The sequence below is a fragment of the Drechmeria coniospora genome, chromosome 01, assembly GCF_001625195.1.
Source record: "Drechmeria coniospora strain ARSEF 6962 chromosome 01, whole genome shotgun sequence".
In the NCBI taxonomy this organism is placed as follows: Eukaryota; Fungi; Ascomycota; class Sordariomycetes; order Hypocreales; family Ophiocordycipitaceae; genus Drechmeria; species Drechmeria coniospora.
The window spans coordinates 10,561,887-10,584,487 of record NC_054389.1 but is presented as its reverse complement, the minus strand read 5'-3'; the positions used below and the strand labels follow the sequence as shown (position 1 = coordinate 10,584,487).

At 57.0% G+C, this 22,601-nt stretch overlaps 7 protein-coding genes across 7 annotated transcripts; 4 read left to right on the top strand and 3 right to left on the bottom strand.

The window, feature by feature from the left end:
* Positions 1 to 228: 228 nt before the first annotated feature.
* Positions 229 to 2,900, bottom strand: DCS_02810 (uncharacterized protein; the record flags this gene model as incomplete). The annotated part of the gene is made up of 2 exons (XM_040800136.1): positions 229 to 330; positions 396 to 2,900. 2 exons carry the CDS (start codon positions 2,898 to 2,900, stop codon positions 229 to 231), a joined length of 2,607 nt encoding a protein of 868 aa, XP_040661019.1.
* Positions 2,901 to 9,463: 6,563 nt separating this feature from the next.
* Positions 9,464 to 11,727, top strand: DCS_02809 (uncharacterized protein; the record flags this gene model as incomplete). Its single annotated transcript, XM_040800135.1, has 4 exons — positions 9,464 to 9,623; positions 9,718 to 9,877; positions 9,959 to 10,458; positions 10,571 to 11,727. The coding sequence occupies 4 exons, from the start codon at positions 9,464 to 9,466 to the stop codon at positions 11,725 to 11,727; spliced, it is 1,977 nt and encodes a 658-aa protein (XP_040661018.1).
* A 1,057-nt stretch (positions 11,728 to 12,784) lies between these two features.
* Positions 12,785 to 15,649, top strand: DCS_02808 (uncharacterized protein; the record flags this gene model as incomplete). Its single annotated transcript, XM_040800134.1, has 1 exon — positions 12,785 to 15,649. One exon carries the CDS (start codon positions 12,785 to 12,787, stop codon positions 15,647 to 15,649), a length of 2,865 nt encoding a protein of 954 aa, XP_040661017.1.
* A 419-nt stretch (positions 15,650 to 16,068) lies between these two features.
* Positions 16,069 to 17,018, bottom strand: DCS_02807 (benzoylformate decarboxylase; the record flags this gene model as incomplete). Its single annotated transcript, XM_040800133.1, has 2 exons — positions 16,069 to 16,687; positions 16,750 to 17,018. 2 exons carry the CDS (start codon positions 17,016 to 17,018, stop codon positions 16,069 to 16,071), a joined length of 888 nt encoding a protein of 295 aa, XP_040661016.1.
* Positions 17,019 to 17,917: 899 nt separating this feature from the next.
* Positions 17,918 to 18,520, top strand: DCS_02806 (uncharacterized protein; the record flags this gene model as incomplete). Its single annotated transcript, XM_040800132.1, has 2 exons — positions 17,918 to 17,936; positions 18,003 to 18,520. 2 exons carry the CDS (start codon positions 17,918 to 17,920, stop codon positions 18,518 to 18,520), a joined length of 537 nt encoding a protein of 178 aa, XP_040661015.1.
* A 171-nt stretch (positions 18,521 to 18,691) lies between these two features.
* On the bottom strand, positions 18,692 to 19,567 carry DCS_02805 (uncharacterized protein; the record flags this gene model as incomplete). The annotated part of the gene is made up of 3 exons (XM_040800131.1): positions 18,692 to 18,814; positions 18,869 to 19,344; positions 19,414 to 19,567. The coding sequence occupies 3 exons, from the start codon at positions 19,565 to 19,567 to the stop codon at positions 18,692 to 18,694; spliced, it is 753 nt and encodes a 250-aa protein (XP_040661014.1).
* Positions 19,568 to 20,933: 1,366 nt separating this feature from the next.
* On the top strand, positions 20,934 to 21,909 carry DCS_02804 (uncharacterized protein; the record flags this gene model as incomplete). The annotated part of the gene is made up of 3 exons (XM_040800130.1): positions 20,934 to 21,164; positions 21,220 to 21,262; positions 21,344 to 21,909. The coding sequence occupies 3 exons, from the start codon at positions 20,934 to 20,936 to the stop codon at positions 21,907 to 21,909; spliced, it is 840 nt and encodes a 279-aa protein (XP_040661013.1).
* Between the last annotated feature and the right edge of the window lie 692 nt (positions 21,910 to 22,601).

The following is a 22,601-nucleotide window of genomic DNA, read 5'->3' as shown; positions in this document are numbered from 1 at the left end:
CGAAAGGAGTTGCGTGGCGTGTCGGCATTGGGCTTTGGGCTTTGGGCTTTGGCTATCGTACCGGCGGTGGTGGTGTGACATAGTGGGGGTTGGGCTTCTTCATTCATGGTGTTTGTTCAGTCAACTGTACAGAGTACGTCATTTCATCATCCCTAGACATGCATATATTCACACGGCGCTTTCATGCTTCTTGTCTACCTCCTAAACCTCGTGCCCGTTCTCGGCATCTCAAAGCCCGTTCTCGGCCTTGAACTTGTCCCAGCTCTCGTTGAGGGTGCTGAAGACGACGCCGGCAATGAGCCGGACTTCGGTGCTCGCGTCTTGTGGAAGCTGGCGGCGGTCAGCAGAGAACGCATGCATCCGTCAGCGTCCGTCGTGGTCAAAGATCATCGTACCTTGTCTGGGTGCGTTTTGGCAATGGCCTTCATGTACGAAATCTTGACCTTGTTCGCCATGACGAGCTCGTGCAGCCCAACGCTCTTCCACCCGCTGTTCTCCCAAAGCACCTTGTCGAGGCTGCCCAGCAGGGCTCGAAGGTTGTCCCTCTTTCCGTCCCGCCAGGCAGCCACTCGGGCGTCGATCTTGTCGGTGAGGGCAAACCTCTCGTCGTCGTCCTTCGCCGCCGCCTCATTCGCCTCGCGGAGCCGCGTGACAGCCTCGGAGCTCTTCTGGGACGCCGCAGCAGAGGGCTTCGGCCTGGGCTTCGCCGTCGGCTTCGGCGCGGCCTTGGCCGGCTTTGGCGCGAGCGCATCCTGGCATCGCTGTCGACCCTTGACCGCCGTCGATCCGCCCGCGCCAGCCTCGACGCATTGCTGCCAGACGGCACCGGCTTCGGCCCACTTCTCCATCTGCTCCAGAGCTTCGGCTTTGCGGCTCAGCGCCTTGCCGTAGAGCTCCTTCATGTCCTTCTTCTCTTCCTCGCCGTCGTTTCCCTGCACGCTCACGCCTTCCCCTTGCCCTTTCCCGGGCCCGATGATCTTGAGGGCGTCGTCGGCATCGGACACGGCCTGCTTCGGCTCCCCCGTTTTCAACGCCGTCAGCGCTCGGTTGGTGAGCAGGACGATCATCAAGGGGTGGGCAGGAGGGATAGACGACATCGAGGATGTGTAAGACGAATGGGCCATGGCGTAGTCGCCACGCTTGAAATGCGCCGTCCCCATCAGTCGATGCTTCGCAGAACTCTGCAGGGCGGAAGGGTCGACTGCCGGCACTTGGCGCGCCGGTGGCGGCCTCGTGCGACTTGCGGCGGCGGCTAGTGTAGTTTGCGGCTGTCCATTCTGGCGTGCGAGCGGCTGTGGTTGTGCGCGTGCCGGACGATGGGCAACCGGCTCGTGCGCTTTGGGGGCCTCCGACGTGAAGATCAGATCGGGCACCGACTCCCGTCTGCTCGCCTCGGGCTCGGACGGAGGAGCCGCCTTCTTCCTCCTGCTTGCGCTGACGTGCGGGGCGAAGCTGTCGTCGTCCGATCCGAGCCTGTCGAGTCTGGATCTCGCCCCGGCCGTGACAGGGGACGTGGAGTGCTGCTGCCAGCGCGGTGCCGACCTGCTCCGGGCCTGGCTGCCCGACGACGGGGCTAGCAAGGGCCGGTTGTTGGGGCGGCTCGGCCTTGATCTGGCGGCCGCCTCGAGGACGAGGGCCTCGTCGGTGGCTTGCGAGCTCATCTGCCTCGACTCATGCGCACGAGCGTCGCGCATCCACTTGGGCTCGCTTGGGTCCCCTCCTTCGTGATGAAAGTCGGCGACGGCCCGTTGCATCTTCTTCTGGCCCGTCTTCCACAGCGAGTTGGCCGTCTTGAACAGGCTGCTCCCCACCGCAGCGGCGGACTTGGTAAAGTCGGCGGCGGCCCCTTGCTCGAGCAGGCTTGAGCTGCGGCCCCGAGTGTGGGATGAGGCTCCGGCCTGTGACTTTGCTTTCGACTTTCGGTGTGCGTCGTCCAAGAGCCAGTTGGCGGCGGCCTCGACGTTGAGTCCGCCGCCGCTCCTGGCCAGGCCTTGCCTCGCCTGCTCGAGGGTGAAGCCGTAGTCGAGGAGCTCCGCGATGGCTCTATCCGTCTCCTTGTCCGCTCCCGGTTTGCTTCCCCGTCTCGCATTTTCGGACGAGCCGGGGCCTGCGTTCTTGGTGGCCGGTCCGGGGTCGGGCAGTGCCGCCTGCTGCTGCTTCTTTCGAACCTCGTCTACCGGTCTCGCAAGATCGCCCAGGAAGTCATCATCTTCGGCCGCGTTCGGCGGTGCCGGCACGGGCGGGGCACTGCCGGGTTTGAGCTCGTTTAGGCCGAAAGGATCGTCATCCTCGGCGGCGAAGCTGTTGCCGCTGGACCCCGTCGCCGAACCCCAGGCCTTGGGATGGGTCGAGCTTCGTGCGTCGCTCCCCGGCGTCGACGTCTTGGAAGATTCGGGCGGCGGGTGGAGGGTCGGCTTGTCGACCTTGGTGCCTTTTTGGAAGTTTGCAAGCAGGTCGTCATCCGCCTTCTTGGCTCCGTTGGGGACCACGGTCGACTGGAAGCTCGGACTCGGCGTGAAGGGGCGCGAGCCCAAGGCATCCAACTGCTGCCCGCTCCCAAACTGGGCCTCCGCCTGTTTCCTCTGCTCCTCCGCCTTTTTCCTCTTGTCGGCCTCGAGCTGGGCTTGCCGTTCGGCGAGCGTCAGGCTCTGCGGCGTCTTTGCGGGCACGAAGCTCAACAAATGGCTGAAGCTGTCCTGGTCCGACTTTGGAGGCGGTGGCCTCGACGGCGAGCCAGCCGAGCCTTGTGCAGGCAATGGCGTATTGCGACCAGAGGCCAGGGGGGATGGCGTTGGACGCAGCGGCGGATACGACGGGTTCGCGCTGGATTTGGGCTCAAGGCCCGAGCCCAAGGCCGAGCCTGAGGGTTTGGACCAATCGATGGCCGAGAGATCGTCCATGGTTGAAGGAGTGTCGTCGACCAGAGCCGTCAATCATTCGCTGAGTGTGATCAAGTCATTGCGTGCCGTGAGCGTCGTCGGGTGGTTCGTGGGGTAGGTGGTGGTAGTATTTCGTAGGTAAGAAGGCAGCACGTAAGTATTGTGTTGGCAGCAGGTTATTACTGCAGGTGGGATACTAACGAAGTATGCGAACTCCAGTGCCTTGGCCTGCACTGGCTTGGTCCTTCACTGCACAGCACTGTAGTAATACTGGTACCTGTACCGGATAAAGGCACATATTGTACAACAAGTATTAAGTAATACGGGATACGGATGGATACGTTACGATCAATGGACGAGCCAATCCCGAGCTTGGAGTCTCGACTCCTGCTACTTGTACTCCAAACATGTATACATGCATGTATCAGTACCTACGAGCACATGTCTCCGTACAAGTGCTCGTAGGTAGGTGTACTTGTTACAGTAAGTACATACTACCACAGGACGGCAAAGCCAACAGTACGCATGAGGCTGACTTGACTTGTTGCTTGTGGCTGCTACTGTGGCGAAGGCGGTTTCAAGGTCACATGACCGCACGCAAACAGCTGGCTGGTGCAAAAGCAGCTGCTACCCTGTATTAGTTCCGCGACCAGTAGTGAGCCATGTACTGCTGGACGGAAACGAGTACGAGGAATGAATCCTATTCCATTTACCATGCTTCATTTCCTTGTCCGTAGGGCCTATATACTTACACTCGCAATCTTGCTGCCAGACCCAGATGCTGTTTTTGGATGGTGTCATGGCATTCGAACGTTCATGTGGTCGGCAAGAGACTAGCGGAGCAGAGGACAATAAGGCACGGAGTGTTTCATGACTATCTCGAGGCATAGCACGCCTGGGTCGGAAAGTTCAAGAATTGCGCCATCGACGTGAAAGAGCACGACTACAGAGATGGAATAGCACTGACATCGAGGCATTCGTTGCATATTCTTTGCGGTATATTCCTCAGCTCAGCAATGGCACGATTCGTTGAGCAGTCGGTCCTGCTCGTGCCTTGGCCCTTGGTTCGGCGCGATACGTACTCCGTACTCCGTACAGTATCTGCAAAATACTTGTAGGGGTACCTAGTAATAGTTATACTCCGTCCCTGTAGTACAATAATGCCATTTTACAGTACGTCAAAGTCTACCTAGTAATTTGTTCGCAATAACTAGGTGTATTTCGATTGATGACTATTATTTCCTGCAGCACCCTTATTTATAAATACCTTGTATTCCATGTATGCACTTACAGTACGGAATAGGTACGAGTACAGTCATACTCTGTACTGTGCAGTACTGCACGTACCTTCTCCGCAGACCGAGCTCCGCTCGTACCGGCAATACAACTACTGTAAGTACTTAAGCACTTGCTGTATTGTTACTCGGTACTCGGTACTCCATACTCTGTAATTATATTCACGGAGTACGGAGTGCTTGTACGGAGTACACGGTGCTGTACTTGCACACGAGTACTCCGTATGGAGGATAACATTACTTACAGTACTCCGTACATACTCTATACTGGTATGTACAGTACTCCGTATGTACTTGTGCATCTACAACTAGTACCTACTACTTACATGTACACCTACTTGTACAAGTAAGTCTTCAGTACAGTACGGAGTACCTGACGGCAGGTCGAAATACTGCTTACTTACTCCTCCAGTACAACTGGTTGTGTTATATGCACAAATACACCCAAGTACTCACAATTACAGTATTAATTACTTACTCCGTACACGTACGGCAATACTGCGCCCAGTACAGAGTACGCACCGCAGCGATCTCATCAATCTTCAGGAGCCGTCGAGCCGCACTCCCGCCATACGCTTGTGCAAGCCATGCGGAGACGGCCAACCAAGAGGGACCTGGTTCGCCCAACGGGTTTACCTCATATTCCTCGTACCGTTGCGCAGATATTGCCGTGATGCCTCGGTCACGAGGAATGGCAATTGGCGACAAAGATGACGAGGCGATGCTAACAGGGCTTCGAGACAGTGTTATTGCACGATAGGATCCTTGCGTTCATGGACACACAACATGTTCGTGCCGCCACTCGTGTTGCAACAACCGTCGCTGCATGGCTCACATGCGACTGTTTGGGCTGATTTTTGATTTGATTTGATCGCACCAGCAGCTGTTGGCCCTCGCCCCCCTTCGAGTTGGCGGTGATGAAGACTCGGGGTGACGATGGAGCCAACGCAGGCGTCGGTAGCCAGTCCAATGCAGACACGAAAACGGGGAAAGACATTAAACCACAAAAATAAAATACAACGGCGTGGATAGGATCCTATACTCCGTATGAAGCGAGGCGATGGCAGCCGTATTATCGAAGAAAGGAGGTTGTGAGTAGGTGAAATGACATCGTACCGGAAATCTGGAATGGCGAAAGGCGACTCGCCGCATGCTCGTGCTACGAATTATTAGCGGCTCCTACGGGAGACTCCGTTCTGGTTCGAACGGCAGCCCACAAGTGCTGTACTCCCGTGCAGAGCACCCACCTCACGTCTACTGAGTAGCCTACTAGTAGGAAGCGAGCAAGGGGACAAGTAAGCAGGTGTACAAGCACACGTGTGCACTTGCAATTCTTGCCCTCATTTGCAGAGTGTGGGAGGCTGGGGGTGGCGGGATCGACGCCACGGACTAGTGGTACTGGGCGTGAGTGCTAGTACATGTGGTGGGCGTTGGTGAGGTGATTTCTCGCTAGTACAAGTGCGTACAATATAATTTCAGTAATACTCCGTACGGAGCACTTAGTGCGTGTAAGTACTCCCAAGTAATACATGTGTAACTAGGACATGTAGTACGGAGTAAGCACACTTACGTACTTGAGTAAGTACCACTATTACTACGTACTCCGTAATACAAGTAAGGGTATCCTTGGAATCGCCCAAGTGTACGGAGTACTGTACGGATGACATCAGGTGGTTTTACTCAACTGGGCGAAAAAAACAGTACTGCAGCCTAGTTATCTCGATCATTCGGCGCATAGTAGCTAGGGAGCTGAGCAGGCGCCGTGAAACGGGTTTCAAGTATACAACTGCAATATACCTACTCCGTACTGCAGTGTTGGTCGTCAGCTGACCCGATAGGATATAATGTTTCAGGGCTGGTGTATGCCATCCAACACGACGGGGCTTGCCATGCCAGTCGGGGGCGGTGCTGGTGCCGTGGTACAGCAGCACTCAGAAGTCATCGATGGCCTGCGTGTCATGCGGTGGAATCCTTTACATGTTCGAGCAGTAAAAGCAATGGTGTGTACTCCGTACATGGGTGCCGGCCTGAATGTTTCAATGTGCGCAGCGTGCCTGCCTATCGCTGGACCAGGCCGGAACTTCAAGGTGAGAAATGAAAATAAAAAAAAGTCAAAAAATACAATCGTTGCCCAGCCCTTGGCAACATGCGCAAGGGCGTCATGCATCGCCTTGGGAGGTGCACATATCGATGATGGACTGGTATATTGGGATTAGAGTAGAAGCTAACCCAGATCCATCATGTTCCACCTCTTCCACCCGCCGGATTGGAAAAGGGGGCTAACAGTGGACTTGGAAGGGAAAGGGAGGGAGGGGCCCGTGGGGTGGAGGTGTGGGGGCGCTAGAGAAGTTCGTCGAGAGGCGCCAGCAACATAATGCGCAACACTGGCTGGATGAGGACTGGTTTGGGGTGCCACTCTGACATCAAACGTGCTGCCCTTGCGCTCCCTGCTGCCACTGCCGGGACATACTGCCGATGAGCAACGGCTAGGACGGAGCACTCGTAGTTTGTTCGCACGCATGTGTGTGCTACCATGCAGGGCAGTGAGCTATAATACCCAAGTTGGAGGTACCTAGAACTTACTTGTACATGGTATGCCCAGTAGGTATCGTACCCTCAGCATCGATCGGAACGAGTCGGGACGCTCGTACCGTTATCTATCCCGTGCGCACATGGACGGGAAAAGACGCAATTTTCAAGACGCGCGATAAAAAATGCAAATGCAATATCCCGTGCAGTGCGCACATTCATACACACTGCCAACCATCAAATATCTAATACCGCCAACCTGGCTTCTTGATAAATGTGAGAGCATGCGAGTATGGGCAGGCACGAGCAGGGGCACGGGGAATTCAATATTACCGCCTTCTCAAGTGCCGTCTGCATGTGCATGTGTTGAAGTGCGTCCTAAACCACTACTAGTAGTATTCATGCACAAACGCCTCAAACCAAATGCGAAAAATGCTCGTAAGTGAACATGGACTTGCGGTACTATACAGTACCTACGAGTAGTGGCAAGTACAAGTACATGTGCTGTAACCACCAGTGGTTGCTCCGTACATGTTATTTGTACATGCATGGCACATGTACCAGTACGAAACTGACTATTACCGTACTAGTGCGGACTTGCTCTCGCACCATCTGCCGACGTTGACCGCAAGTGCAGACTTGTACTGACTGGTACAAGTACGGAGTACAGTAGTACATACCGACTGCTCCGTACAAAGTACAGAGTGCAGAGTACACGTGCCCCTATTATAATACCCGTACTGTGTGCAAATAGGTGTTTGTTCGTCCAGAGCAAGTACGTACATGTACCGGGCTGTACCTGCTTGCACTCCATCTTGTCACGCACGCACCCCCAATGCGCCAAAAGGGCGCCACCGATGGCCCCGAGACACAAGGCTCCAACGGTCGTCCAATCAGGTGCTTGCTGTCGACACCCCGGCACCCCCTGGGCATATGTGCTACAGCCTCCTCGTCCACGTCCTCATCCTCCCGATCCCACGACCTGCTCATCCATGACTCCTCCTAGAGGTCCCCGATACATCGTTGCATCTCGTATCCGTGCCGCTTTACGCACTAAGCTGCCTGGTCGATCATGTACCAAGGACTTGGCACCACGGATCCTCCTCCTCTCGCCTCGCCGTGGGTGTACCTATGTTGAACGTCCAACTAGACGTCCGCTGTAGATGATCGTAGGCCCACGTCACTTGACCCTTGGAACCCTCGTAATTCCCCGGATAGGAAATGGCTCCCGCTGAGGAGCGCCGCAAGCCTGGTCCGAGACGGCCATCCCGTTGTCGTCTTTTCGTTACCGACCTACCCAAGAGCTGAGCGACTGGAGCCTTGCACAGCCCATCTCGCATACCCCCCCCCCCCCCCCTTTTCCCTCCTCCGGATCTTGGATCATAGTGAACATGGTCTAATTCCATCCCAGCGTCCTCTGGCCTCTGTCGTTGCCTACCCGCTTGCTTCGACTGAGTCACTCCCTTTTCCTCTTCGACAGTCTCGTCGTGCGTTCCTTTCCCTCTCCATCACTCCGATTCCTTCGCGGCACTTCACCTTTCTATTCCCTATCCCGTTTCGTCACCTCTTCTTCGTCGCATTCTTTATTGTTCGCACCTCCCGTCGCCCGCCATCTCCATATTCTTCATCATCTACCGTCGTCTACCCCTACCGTTCGCCCTTCCTAGTCGTTCCTTGTCGACCGAGAGTCGTCGCAATTCTCGCCCGGAAACACGACGACCGTACAATACTAGATTGGATTCTTGCGACTTGATACCCGACAACGTACCCCCATCGAATCATCGGAACGCCTGTTTCGGCCCGCGCCATCGCACCGACTTCTTGGCCAAATTCCCGGACCGTTCAATTAACGCGTCGAGACGCGGTCGCATTGCAAGGTTGTGCGTGGAAGTGCCTGACGTATCGTGCGGTCACGACTGGAATTCACTGTCTCGGATCCGTCGCGGGGTTGGGAAAGGGTCTCGACACTTCGCCTCGCCGCTGCAGAGAACCGACCAGGAGGACGACTTTTCGCAACCTGCAAAGTTCTGCACGTTCCTCGAACGGACTCTTTGTCCTGTGAATTGCTTCACCACTCCGAGGGACCAGGCCATCTTCAACTACTTACCTTGGGCCTGACGTTTCTACGCCAACTTCAACGCCAACTCCATTCATCTTGATCGACAGCATCAGGTTCCGACTGGTAAGTGGAACGAAAACCCTCTGTTCCCGGCGGCTTCGGCCTGGGAACTCCTCCACTCACCGTCCTGTTCTCCTTTCCTTGATGCAAGTGGGTTCCGGATGAGTCCGGCAGAGTGAGGAGCAAGTGCTCGTCCGAACTCTCCATCCATCCGTCATGGCCTCGAAAGCTGGCCATCATGAGAGGCTTGTTCGCCGTCGTGGCCCGAACCTGCTGCCTCGTGATTCATCGCCGCCTGCTCCTGCACTTTCCGACCAGCACCTCCTCCCCTTCACTTCTCACCTCCTTCCTCCGCTCTGCCGTCATCCTTTCGCTGCCCATCACGTATCCCCAAAGCGCCTGCTACTTCTTCCCCTCGACCTCTTGTCCGCTCGCCATAGCGCTCAACGGCATCCCCCTCCCTTCGCTACCCTCGTCCTCTGCCGCATCTTTCGGCGAACCCATCGAGTCTACAGATACTGACACAAACCCCGCCCCCAGACTGCCCGGTTGCGTCGTCCGCTCCTTGAACTGTCTCCTTCAACCTTTGAACCCCCAGCGCCTGGTGCCGCTCTTGCGAACTTGGATACATCTCTACCAGGATGACCAAGCACGCTCTCGCCCTGGCCGCGGGCCTCGTGGCGGGCGTCAACGCCTTCTGGCGGATGGAATGTCCTGGCCGTGTTGGCCTTGCGCGGATCGACCCCATCGTGAATCCGAACGACGTTTCGGGGCACGTTCACACCATTCATGGATCCTCTGGTAAGTCTCTCTTCGATTCTCCGTCGGGCTTGCATTGCATCCAACCACAACGACAGGGTTGTCTCTCGGAATCAAGCTAACGTGATGGATGTAGGCTTCTCCGCGACGTCGAGCACGGCGGACCTGGTCGCTGGTGATTGCACATCGTGTCGCGTCACCCAGGACAAATCGTCGTACTGGCACCCTGCGCTCTACTTCCAGGATGCCGCTACTGGCCAGTTCGAGCTCGTTGAGCAGGTTGGAGGCATGCTTGCGTACGTCTTTACCGGCTTGCCTATCTGTCCTGACCTATCTTTTGCGGCATGGAAAAGGCTAACGAGAAACCTCTTGTCCAGCTACTATCTCCTCAACGGCCAAAACATTACTGCCTTCCCGTCGGGGTTCCAAATGATCTCCGGTGACAACATGCGGCGCAACTACACCGTCGGCGATCCTTCCAAACCAGACCCTGGCAAGTCGCAATGGCAGGCGTTAGGCCAAACCACCCAGGACGCCCTGTCCCAACGTGCTGTTGGCTTCAACTGTCTCAATTACGCCGGGACCCCAGAGGCAACTCTCTTCCGCCACTTCCTGCCTGACAAGTCGTACCTTGACGCCAACTGCATGAACGGCATCCGTCTCGAGCTCATGTTCCCCTCCTGCTGGAAGGGAGGAAACGCGCTCGACAGCCCCAACCACAAGGACCACGTCGCCTTCCCTGACCTGGTGATCGATGGCACGTGCCCTCCGGGATTTCCCGTCCGTCTGCCGAGTCTTTTGTTTGAGGTGATCTGGAATACCTATGCATTCAAGAACAGGAATGGCAAGTTCGTCTTTTCCAACACCGACACCACCGGTAGGTCTCGCCTCGCCTCACCTCGTCGTGCCTTCCCGCTGCTTGCCAACCAGCCAACATATTCTTCCTTGGCTTGATACATGCGTCCACTTTACTAACCGCTTGCTTGCAGGTTTTGGCTATCACGGAGACTTCCTCACCGGCTGGGACCCTGGATTCCTCCAGAAGGCCATCGATACGTGCACCAACCCGTCCGGAAGAATTGAGGATTGCAAAGTGTTCAACGTCGTCGACCAGGGCACGGCCACGAGCTGCAAGATGAAGGCGCCTCTCCCTCAATCGCTGGCCGACGAAAATGTCAAGGGCCCCATGAATAAGCTTCCGGGAGGCATGACGGGCAAGAGCCCGGGACCCGTGGCCAACATAGGACAACAGAAGGACGCCAACGCAGCTTCGCCGGCGGCAGCTACTCCAGCTCCAGCAGGCCAGACTCCAGCAGCAGGTCAAGCTCCAGCAGGTCAAGCTCCAGGTCAGGCTCCAGCAGGTCAAGCTCCAGGTCAGGCTCCAGCAGGTCAAGCTCCAGGTCAGGCTCCAGCAGGTCAAGCTCCAGGTCAGGCTCCAGCAGGTCAAGCTCCAGGTCAGGCTCCAGCAGGTCAAGCTCCAGGTCAGGCTCCAGCAGGTCAAGCTCCAGATCAGGCTCCAGCAGATCAAGCTCCAGCAGGTCAAGCTCCAGGCCAGGCTCCAGGCCAGGCTCCAGCAGGTCAAGCTCCAGGTCAGGCTCCAGCAGGTCAGGCTCCAGCAGGTCAAGCTCCAGGCCAGGCTCCAGCAGGCCATCCAGACCCTGCAAAAAAATCTCCCGCTTCACCTGAATTAGCCGTAGAGCCATCTGCAAATATGTTCTCGGATGCTCTAGCGCGTCTAGGCGGCCAAATCTTCAAGCAGCTGTCCTGGTTATCACCAGACGAGGTGATAAAGAAGCAAGAGGAAGAGAAGAAGGAGGAAGATAAGAAAAAGGAAGAAAAGCCAGCGGACGAGGAGTCAGCGGACGAGGAGCCGGCGGACGAGGAGCCAGCGGAAGAACAGGAAGCCCCTCCAGCACCCAAACCCACGCCGCCACCAAAAGAGAAGCCGGCCGATGGCAAGGAAATCCTAAGCACTCAGTATGTCACTAATGGCAGTGTTGTCAACAAGATTCTTTGGGTGGAGTCGTCCGTCACCATCACTCAAGACGTGACGACAACCGTTACACCCAGCCCTGCTGCTCACCGACGACGGCGGCGCGATGGCCATCTGCACGCCCACAAGCACGGAAAGCGGTTTCGTCGTTGAGACAAACTCGAAAACTGTATAAACAATTCTGTCTGCTGCTTTCCCATCCTTTCCTTGCCGCCTCCCCCCCTTTTGTTCGCTTTTTTTTGGAACCGAGTCTGGCTCTCTGGGCTGGTTCCAGACGTGATATGACATTCGAGTGGTATGATTGGTAGTACATTTGGCGTCTTCAATTACTTTCATAGAGCAAGATGCGACCTTGTTTTTGATACGAAGTACATATAATTTAGTCTGTTAACAATAATATTCTTATTCTCAACGTTATATTACATGTGAGGTGTGCACATGTAAATGCCAATCAGTAATAGTAGGTCGTTACATGGAGTATCCGTGCCATGTGTACGGAGTACGGTATACTGAAGAATACAGTAGTACATGTAAAATGTACAAACTGCGTGCGTATTTAGCACAGAACATGTGGCCGGCGCCTCAACGTCTGTCAGTGGCTGGGGTGGCGCCCTAGGTTTCCTAGGGACTTTTCTTCAAGTAGTGCACATCAGCGAGCACTGAAGAAGATCGTGACGGACCAGCATTAATGTTGATCCCAGGACATGTTGCCGCGGACAGATTTATTGTATTAATTCTGGCAATGCAATGCAAGGTATTGTGCCTTATAATTATGGTTGTTCTCATGAATCTCACCATTGATCCTAGGAGGCATGCCTTCCGCCTTTGGCGGCGATGTGGTGGTGAGCCGATGGCTGGAATGGGTCACGCTGGACGACGCATTCCTCATCATGTTGCAACTGGGCCGCTGCAATGGAGATCGAAATGAGCGGTGGGCATCCGCATAGCAGCGTAAACAAAAGGCATGGTACCCCTTCGAGTAGTCGCTCGTGCCTTTACATGCACCCCCTACCTCTCGCCTTCGGCCCGCTAACCTTCCAGACATTGTTCAGCACGACCAAAGGAGAAAGGAGGCATACATGTCGTAACCCGACGAGGACGAGGACGACGAGGAAGCCGAAGAAGAAGACGACGACAATACCAAGGCAAGACGACGAAAAGACGACGAAAAGACGACGACAGGACGGACGACAGGACGACCAGGAGCACTATGGGCAGCCGCGGCGGGACGCAGCCCCCCCCGAACCTCGTGCTGCCGAGGGATGAGGGTGAGGGAATCAGCTTGGGATGGCTGCTCGTCATCGCCATCGGCGGCGGCGTGCTCGTCTTCCTCGCCTTCGGCATGCTTCTCTCGTGGTGGATCAAGCGACGATGGGGCCCTTCCAACACAACCGTTTACGGCGTGTCGCCGCACGACTCGAGCGAGGGACTGCCAAGGAGGCTGACGAAGCGACGACTTCTGGACTCATCGAGCGGCCTTCCCAGCGCATGGTCGAGCCGACTCTCGTTGACGATGCCGCCCATTCTGCCGCCTCTCTCCATGTCCAACAGCGCAGGTTTCTTCCGCGGCAAGGGAGACGCTCGCAAGCCGCCGCCCGGGCCCTGGCCGGACGCTGATCGCTCGACGCCGGCCGACGCCAAGGCTGGCGAAGGCCGGGCCTCGCGGACGGAACCGCTAAAGAAGAGCGAGAGCGGTTCGAGCTGGCACAGGTGGTTTTGGGGCACGCCGGCCCAGCCGAGCTCCATGCTGGCCGTGAGCAGGGCCGGACCGGATGTTGAGATGCAGGTGTCGGAGCAGCAGCATCGACAGTACCAACCGCCGCTTCAGCAGTCCCAGAAGGAGCTTCAGCACCAAAAGGTCCAGCAACTGGAGGAGGCCCGCAGGCCGCTCCAGGAGATTGAGGTGCAGAAGAGGGGACAGCGAGACCTCAACCTGAGCCAGGCGGTCCCTCAGTTCCCCCTTCAGCAGCATCCGCAACATCAACAGCATCAACAATGGGCCCAGCCGCGGGCGTACCAGCATCAGCAGTTCCATCTCCCACTGCGACAGAACGACGATGTGCCGAGGGGCAGGATTCGAGTGCCCGCCCAGACGCACATCCGGCAGTCGATGACGGACACGGACCTGAGAATCATCCTGCGTTCAACCGAGCAGCGGCTTCGCGATGGCCAAAGCCAGTCCCCGACCAAGACGACGCCAGGACAGTCCCCAACCAAGGGAGGATCGCCCCTGAAAGCGTCGAGGAGTGGCAGGTCATCGACGTCGCGCGGGAGGGCGAGAGTCGCCGGCTCGACGACGTCATCTCCCAACAAGATGCCACCGGTCTCAGGGGAAGTATCTTCCGGCTCCGTCAGCAGCTTGATGACCAGTCTCCTCGCGGAAGAGATGCAGCAGCTCAATATGGAGGGAGAGCAAAGCCTCCATCGTCTGAGCGGAAACGGCGTCGAGCCTCAGAGGAGCCCGAGGCGAAGTCCCGAGAGGCGACGGTCGAGGGATAGCGACGCATCCAGTTCCCTCTCCACCCTCTACAGTGTCGGCGACGAGGCAGAGGAGATAATGAATCAGCCCACGATGACGGGAAATGATCCATTTGTCGAAGAAACGAATGAGGATGCCAGCCCGCGGCGGTCCCCCAGCCTTCAGGTGCGGGCACAAATCGCCGGACCGCGGCCGCTCAGGCGCAACAAGACTGTGAATCCGAGCACGATGCTCAAGCGCGACGAGATGCCGGACGTGCCGCAGCCACTTCGGCCGATATCCTGCAACTCGCAGGCAGGCAACGCAAACGAGTTCGCCCGAGTAGACGCCGTGCGCAGGTCCTTGGTGCTGCTGCATGCACCGCGGAGCCAGCCTTCCGTCGAGACTCGTCCCAAGGATGTCGAGACGGCGCAGGAAGGGCTCGTCATTCCTTCCATTCTCTCCATGTCGAGCTTCACGTCCGAGTCGGTCGTCACGGATGCGGATGGGAACGAGGTCCCGCAGTGTGAGACACCTGAGCCGGCCTGCGTGCTGAACGACAACGACAACGACAAAGACGATGATGACGATGACGACGACGACGACGACGACGATGACATCAGCCGCAGCAGGTCACAGACGGCGAGCCCCGTGTCGGCCAATCATACTAGCTGCATGTCGGACGCCGCTTCGTCGTCCTATAACGAACTGGATATACAGTCCATGCTGCTGTCCGAGTCACTGCCTCGGCGCGCGCTGCCGTGTCCTCCCACCTTGGGCAGTCTCACGGCGCCGGACGGGACCACCGGCCCGACACCGCTGTCGCAGATGCTCCACGAGAAGTGCGGGAGCAGTGGTGTGGAGAGAAGGGTCTCGGACTCGAGCTCATTCTACTCGAATGTCGACGGACCGGGCGTACGGTCCCAAGGGTCACCAAAGAGGCGTTCGGCGGCGCGGATGGAGAAGACCCCGACGCTGAGCATGACGATATCAGAGCTGCGGCGAATGAACAGTGTGGTGAGCTCCTTCAGCATGGCGTCGGTCGCTTCGACCGTGAGCGACATGACGGACTCGCCAACGCTCCCCACCATCACCAGTGGCGGCTTCACCACGGCCCCTTCTTCGTCCAACGCCCGTCTCGCCTCCATTAGCAGCCGCCATTATCTTAACATCGGTCGGAACAGCCCCCCGAAAAAGGGCAAGGGTGGCCAGAAGGGTTCAAACCCTGTGGAGAAGGGCGTCAAATACTCCAACACGACCCACCTCCTGCATTCTCATGGCGGCAAGGATAACGACCGCGGAGACCAGGAGAGTGGAAAGGAGAACGAGGGGATTGGCATCCGATACTCGCGGTCCGAGATGTTGCCTGGCCTGAAGGAAGGTGTCATCGGCAGCAAGTCTACTCACCTTGAGCTGTCGGCCACATCTGCTGTGGCCTCCGCAAACCCTTCCTGGGGCGCAAGGTCCAAGCTTGGGCCCGTAAAGGAGCTTGCCGCAGCAGACAAGAGAAATGGAGAGCACCGGGACAGCGTGGAAAGTCTAGGCCTGTATGACAAGGATGGCTTTCTGCTGCCGTCACCGGACAGGGAGGCTAGGAAGAAGAGCCCGAGAATGTGAGAGTGGTGGTACTGGATTCGGGTGGGAGATGCCCACAGCACACGGGCCATGGCGCCCTCTTTCTTACCTTTCATTTTCCCTCCTTCATCTCTTGAGAGTGCTTTGCCTTCTCACACTATATATGGGCGTCGATCGTCGGAACGGGACCTGGGGCGTGGAAAGCCGGGACTTGGAGACTCGAACTCGCCCCACATACTTACTGTACGGATAGATTCGAGCGTAAAGTAGAAGCTTGAATAATAGTCGAATTTGTTTCGCCGCGTCATTGACATCGTCCATAGTAGTCGGTGAGCGTGAATGAATCTAAAGGAACGAAAGAAAGAGAGAAGAATAAAACGTCGGCGAAAAGAAGTCCGATATGCTAACCCCGCCGTTTTCCTATTCCATAACGCCGTGCTCCAGCTGTGCCTGCCAGGTCCTTACTCGACTCGGGGTCGCTTGTTCTCCTCGTCGTGGCCGTCATCGTGGCCGTTCATGCCCTCGGACTCGAGCTCGTCGCGGTCCCGCGTTCTACCCGCACCCTCGCCGAGCTCGCCGTTCACAGGGGCGTCATCGGTGTGACCGTCCCGACCAAGCCAGTTGCCATCGTCGTCGAAGAACTCGTGCATGTTGTCTGCCGTAATCCAACCACCGCTGCCAGGCATCGGAGGTGGCAGGGTACCATCCGAAGAGCCATGCAGGACTCCATGGAAGCCGGCAAGAGCCTCATGCTCGGCGGAAGGCTCAAAAACGATTCTATCGTTGTCCTCGTCCTCGTCTTCCTCCTCATCAGGGTTCAAGTCGGAGCAGGCGGACATGGCGTCATACATCTTCTGGGCGGAACCAGAAACCTCGCTGTCGGATGAGGCCGGGGGGAGGATGGTCAGCTCGACCGTATCGAATTCGTCATCGTTGGAACCGCCAGCGGAAACTTCGACCTGCATCCAGACGGCCTGGGTGGAAGACTCTGTACCGACCTGCTTGAGCGCATGGATCGAGATGAAGGGGTACGCGAGGGAAACGCCGACAGCGGCCTCTTGGCTAAAGATGATGAAGTGTCTTGTCTGTATCAGCATTGCGAACATGATGGCGATAGAGTCGGTGATCTAGGAGCTGCTCACTGGGAAGTGACGAAAATGTCGACCTTTTGCGCCACAAGCTCCTCGCTCTCATCCTGACCGTTGGCCTGCGTCTCGACGGCGGGCGAGTCGGCAGGGAACACGGCCAAGGTTCCGCATTGCGACTTGGGGATCTGAGCTGTCGCGCCTTCAAGATGAAAGTGCAGCACTGGCTTGCCGTCGGCGAAGGACTCGGGCGTCTGCGACTCGTAATCGGCAAGGGGGACGAAGTCCCGCACGGAGGGGGGGGTACGGATCGTCGTGGTGATCATGACCGTGAGCGGTAGCGCAAGGCGATGGATGGACTTCCAACGTGTAAGTAGGTGTAAATTAGTAGGTGCATGTGTAGAGGAGTCACGATGGAGAAATTTACAGACTGGAGGAGCTTCATCGTTGGCGGCGGTTTGGTGCACTGACAGGCACTCTATCGATAGGAACGGAGGTATTTGGTACTTGTACATAAGTACTTAAAGCAGGCACGAAGTATGGAGCAATACTTCGTACGGAGTAGCTGTACTTATAAGTATGTTCCGTATTTCTTTGATGTACTCCGTACTTACATCAAGGCTCCGCAGCAACTCAGGCACTCTGATCGGTTTATCGGCTTATCGATTTATCGGCTTATCGGTTTATCGGCTTATCGGCTATCGCGCGGAACCTGGGTGACATACATCACAGCACTTACTTACAGAGTACGTAAGTACTGTACGGAGTACTTACTCCGTACAAATACATGTTCGGAGTATTACTGCACTTGTATTACTCCGTACTCCGTACTGTACAGTGTTCAAGTACTTGTATGTCCGCTTCAGTGTACTCCGCACAGTACTAAGTTGGTCGTTACTAACTATTAACGCAAGGGCCGTATTATTACTGGACTGGACAGGTACAACTATTACAGCACAATACTTACTTACGTGTACGGATATGTACTAAGTACTTTGTGCTGTCACCATCAATAATAATGCATGAGTGCACTTACGTACTTGCATCATAACGACGCTGCTCGAGCAGCTGTCCACGACCAACCGCGAACTAGCACATACCTCACGACAGGACGAATTTGCCTTGAGAAAATCGATTTCGTGCTTGGATCGGCGCCTATTTGTTCCCTTTGTTCCTGCTCGAACAGGTCTGCAACCCTTCGACCCGTCTGTCCTCTCAACACAACATGTACAACCATCAGCACCGTGAGATGCGAACATGCCCCAGCCTAGCACGCCAACGGGGGGGAGAAGCTAACTACATCGATGCAGGCTCTCACCCTCTGCTGGAGATGGTCCCCCTCACAGTCTCCCCTTTTGTACCCCTTCCGACGGCGACGACGCTCTCGTACAACTACCAGACTATGCCCTCCAATATCCCCCCCTCCCCCCTGGGGATCCCGACGGCGGCCGAGGGCACCTCGTCTGAGCAGCAGCAGCCGCGCTTCATCGTGTCCGGATCCGGCCATGCGGCGTCTCCGAGCGAGATCCAGCAGTCGTGCGAACAACTGCTGAGCTACGTGACGCAGCTGCAGAAGGATGCGGAGCGAGAACTTTGCCAGTTTGAAGAGAGCATCAAGGAGCGGGACTTGGCCGAGAAGAGGAGACTGGCACCGGGGTGGCTGGACAGCGATTCCAGACTGCTGGAGCCCGAGCGGCCGACCCAGACGCAACAGGTCGGTCACAGCGCCGTGACGGAGGCCAAGGAGCAGCTCTCTACGCAGGAGCAGGCGCAGCTCGACGAAGGTGCACAATTGGACAAGGCATTCGGGGGGATATCTTTGCGGTAGATGATTGATTTATTTCCAAGCAAGCACCCTTGCCGGGACGGGCAATGGAATTACGAACTTTGTGCACCATTGGATAGGGCCGCTATCCGACTCGACAGCCATCTGGCTTATTATGACAAGACTGCCGTGCCGATATCCATTGATTCTCGGGCCAACGAGAGAGATGAAAGATTAATACAGGCGGGTAACAAACCAAGCCGCACCGAAAGCAAGGAGCATGCGTGGATGAACGCCATCAATGGCGCGCGAGCTTCCCGCCGATACAGTAACGGAGCTGGAAGGCGCACTGGCGGTCTGGAGCACACTGTCAGTACGAGTCGGCGAGAGATGCGGATGACGGCTGCTCACTGTGTTGCCGTGACCGATGCGAGTGACGGGTGCCGAAGCAGAGGTAGTAACGCCGCTGCCAGCGATCGTCGACACCTTCGTCGGCGAGAAGCTAGGGGGGCTTGGCCGAAGAGCCGAGCTCACAGCTGTCGTGGGTTGAACGACGACAGCCGAAGATGCTCCAGTGGCCGTTGTGGGCTGAACGATGACGGCGGAAGACGCTCCGGTGGCCGTCGTGGGCTGAACGACGACGGCCGACGACGTTCCGGTGACCGTCGTCGCAGGGGCCGCCGAGGTGGGAGCGGCGCTTGACTGACCATTGCCAGGCTGCCTGGGACTGGCGTCGAGACCACATTTCTCGGCAGCGGCGCCGACCTTGTTGCCGTAATGCTGCCAGATGTTATACTCAAGCGCACAGTCAAGGCAGCCGTCGAGGAGGTCCAGCCAGGCGTCGTCATTGCAATATCCCTCCCTGACCGAGTTCTGGATGGCGTAGCCTGCTGCCCGTCAGTCGAGTCTGTCTGGCCAAGGCGGGAGGGAGATGGAGGGCAACGGGTGGTATGTACCGCAGTTGGCATGGCACTGGTATGAGGGCCCCTGGGTCTGACGGCTGTGCAGAGGTACGGACTCTGGGAACTGGAAGCTACCGGCAGCAGCGGCAGCAGCAGCCACCGCCGAGGCCAGTGAACCGAGGACAACGACAGAAGTGGTCACTCTCATTTTGACGAGACAAGACTTGAACGAGGGACAGATGTGGCACAAAGAGGTGCTTCCTAACGATGGGATCGCTTACGCGTGCGGCCGATGGCAGAGGGAGTTTGGGCGAAAGAACGGTCGGGAGAGAGAAGGAACGAAGGAGAGTGGGAGCTGCCTGCTTACTTATACTTACACGTAGACCAAAACTCCTGCACGACATCCTCCATCCGCTCATGTTCCGCCTGCGCATCGACAGTTGCCGAGAGAAACGACGGGTCGACTGGACGGTGCCGACCCCAGCCTATACGATTACGCGGCTACACGACCGAAGCAACAAGGCCAGAACAGACGGGTACATGTACCAGTGGCCTGTCCTCGCATATCCGTCAGTCGCACCGTCATCCCTCTCCCGAGCCCGGCGGCCTATGGATGGCGTTGGAGTCGGAGATGGACGTGAACTCGGTCCGGCCTACAGGTACTCCATGCTCGAACCCTGTCGACTTGTCCCCCGTTTTATCCACTACGTTGCCAAGGTGGAAAAATGATCCTGGACAGACGGCTGGGCATGCCGGAACGTCCAGCCAATGACGATGTTGGGTTACATCTGATTAGATGCAGCCCAACCAGCAGCGCAGCGTATGATGCTAGCCGTCCGAGGCCACGAAATCCCGCACGAAAGACTGCCCACTCGGGTGTAGATAATTCGATCTACCCTGCCCCGGAAAGGCCAAGCACGAACAAAAGGGCCACGGATCGAGGCCGGCGTCGATCCCCGGAGGGTGGTGGGTGGCCGGGCTGCTCGTATGACTACGTACAGTTTTTCATCTACGTATTCTCGTCGAAAAGGTGCGAGCGCAGGCAAGGCAACCATGGTCCGTGAATAAAAATAACGGACTGACCTCCGCTTGGCTGCAGGAGCCTTCCATCTGCGTCGCTCGGGTGCGGTCGGCGATTTGAGCTGAGCTTGCCGATGACTCTCCACCCCCACCCACCCACCGCTTCCGCTTCCCTTCCCCGGAGGCCCAATCGCCACTGTCAGGGTAGTACGGCCACGCTCGCATCCGGCCATGACCATGAGCTGGACCCCAGCCAGATGACGGCCCGGTCTGCCACCGACACCGTCGCTCACGGGCATGTGGGGGGCGGGGGGGGTTGTCCAACGTTACTTGTGCAACTCACTCACCCAACAAGGGGTTCTGGGTGGGTGTGCGAACCGGAAATCGAGATATGATGCCGGTTGTGTGAGCGAACGGAGCATTAATAGGGAGCCTCGCACTCTCAACACTCGATTCCTCCCCAGCACGTCGATGCACGGCGAAGGAACAGAGAGCTTGGTGTCTTACTTCTCCCACTGCTTCTGATCGCTGCATTTCGCAACAACAACTCCGGCATGGCTAACTTCGTTTGCTCTTTGGCCGGCCTGGCCGTGCTTGTCCTAGCTTCTCTCTCCGCGGCCCAGAAGAACGCCGAGGACATGGGTCCGGCCGCTTTCATGTGGCCCAAGGATCGAGTTTGGTCCGCTGCCATGGACAATACGCCCCCTTGCGGCTCCGTTGCTGGCCCTGGGAACCGCACCCAGTTTCCAATGAGCAAGCCTCGGCCTCACATTGCCGAATCTGCCGTTCAACTAACATGATGGCCGTTTAGTCAACGGCGCGCTGGCACTTCTTGCCCAGAATGAGTCTTGGGATGCCGTTCTCAGCATTTCATACCTGCCTGGTACGACGTCCTATCTTTTCACCCGCTCTTTTCGACGGTGCGCAAAGCCAAAGCAGAGACAGAGGTTCACCTGATGGGCAGACCCAAAGTTCAACAGCGACTTCACGACGCTCCTTGACACACAATCCATGCGTGAGCTGGACCGCGGGCACACTTGTGTGAAGGTGCCAGACCCGCCATCGACGGTCAAGGCGGGAAGCAACGCAACGCTGCAGATCAAGTACGTGTCCGAGTTTGACAAACCGGAAAACGAGACATTCTATGCCTGCGCCGACATCACATACATTCCTTTTACCGACTTTCGCGATCGCATCCCCTGCTTCAACGCAACGGAGCCCGGCCGTGGCAAGGCTGGAAACAAAACCGGCAGCAAGTCTGCGGCAAGCTCGTCATCCGTTCCGTCGGCTTCGGCTGGCGGCTCTGGTTCCGGCCTGTCCGGCGGCGCCATTGCCGGCATCGTTGTCGGAGTCCTCGTAGGCGTCTGCCTTCTGGCCGCCGCCGGCCTCGTGATTTACCGCCGCAAGCAACAGCGGATGAGATTGCTGCGTCGGCACAACTCGGCGAGGGGTGTCAAGTGGGACGACCAGGTGGACAGGGACTCCCACAATTCCACGAGGAGCGTGCAGATGCATAACTTGTCGACCTGACGAAGCAAGGACCGTAATCGGGTCGGCGCAGGGGCGCGGAGGAACGGTTGATGCGCGGAGCCAGGTGCGTGGGTGCGAACGTGATGCCTCGTCGTCGACCTCTGCTCGGTTACACACTTCTAGGCCTGCCATGCTACGCACCCGTTGTTCTTGCTGATTGATTCGTTGCCTGCGGGCTCTTGGACGATGCATCTTGCGGATCCTGCTGTTCGGTTGATGGGCACCCTGCGTACGTTTGTATCATTGCCAAACGAGTTGACGAAATGATGAAGGAGCAATGTGCGGCTTATTGTTATCATGCCCTTTCAGAAGCAAATTGCACACGTCATGGTTTGCCTTGACACCGGTTGCATTTGTGAGAAACAAGTTCCGTTCCTACCCTGGCTGACCCTGTAATTACGCGACGGCATTCGCCACCCAGACTGCGCCATCAGCAGTTCACCTTTTGCGAGGCATTGCGCATGACGACGCCGTGTTTAGTTTTCCTTGTCGCATTCCGAGCAGGACAATGTACGAGCACAAGGATGAGTACATGTAGTATGAAAAAACGGCAGCATTGCTGCGAGAGCCTGGCGTCATTGGTAAGCAACGTGATGTGCGAAAACAACCCCGAGCAAGGAAATGAGATTAACCAGCGCCGCAACATTGGACTCATATTATGCAAACGGCGCATTGATTGCCCGTTCAAGCTG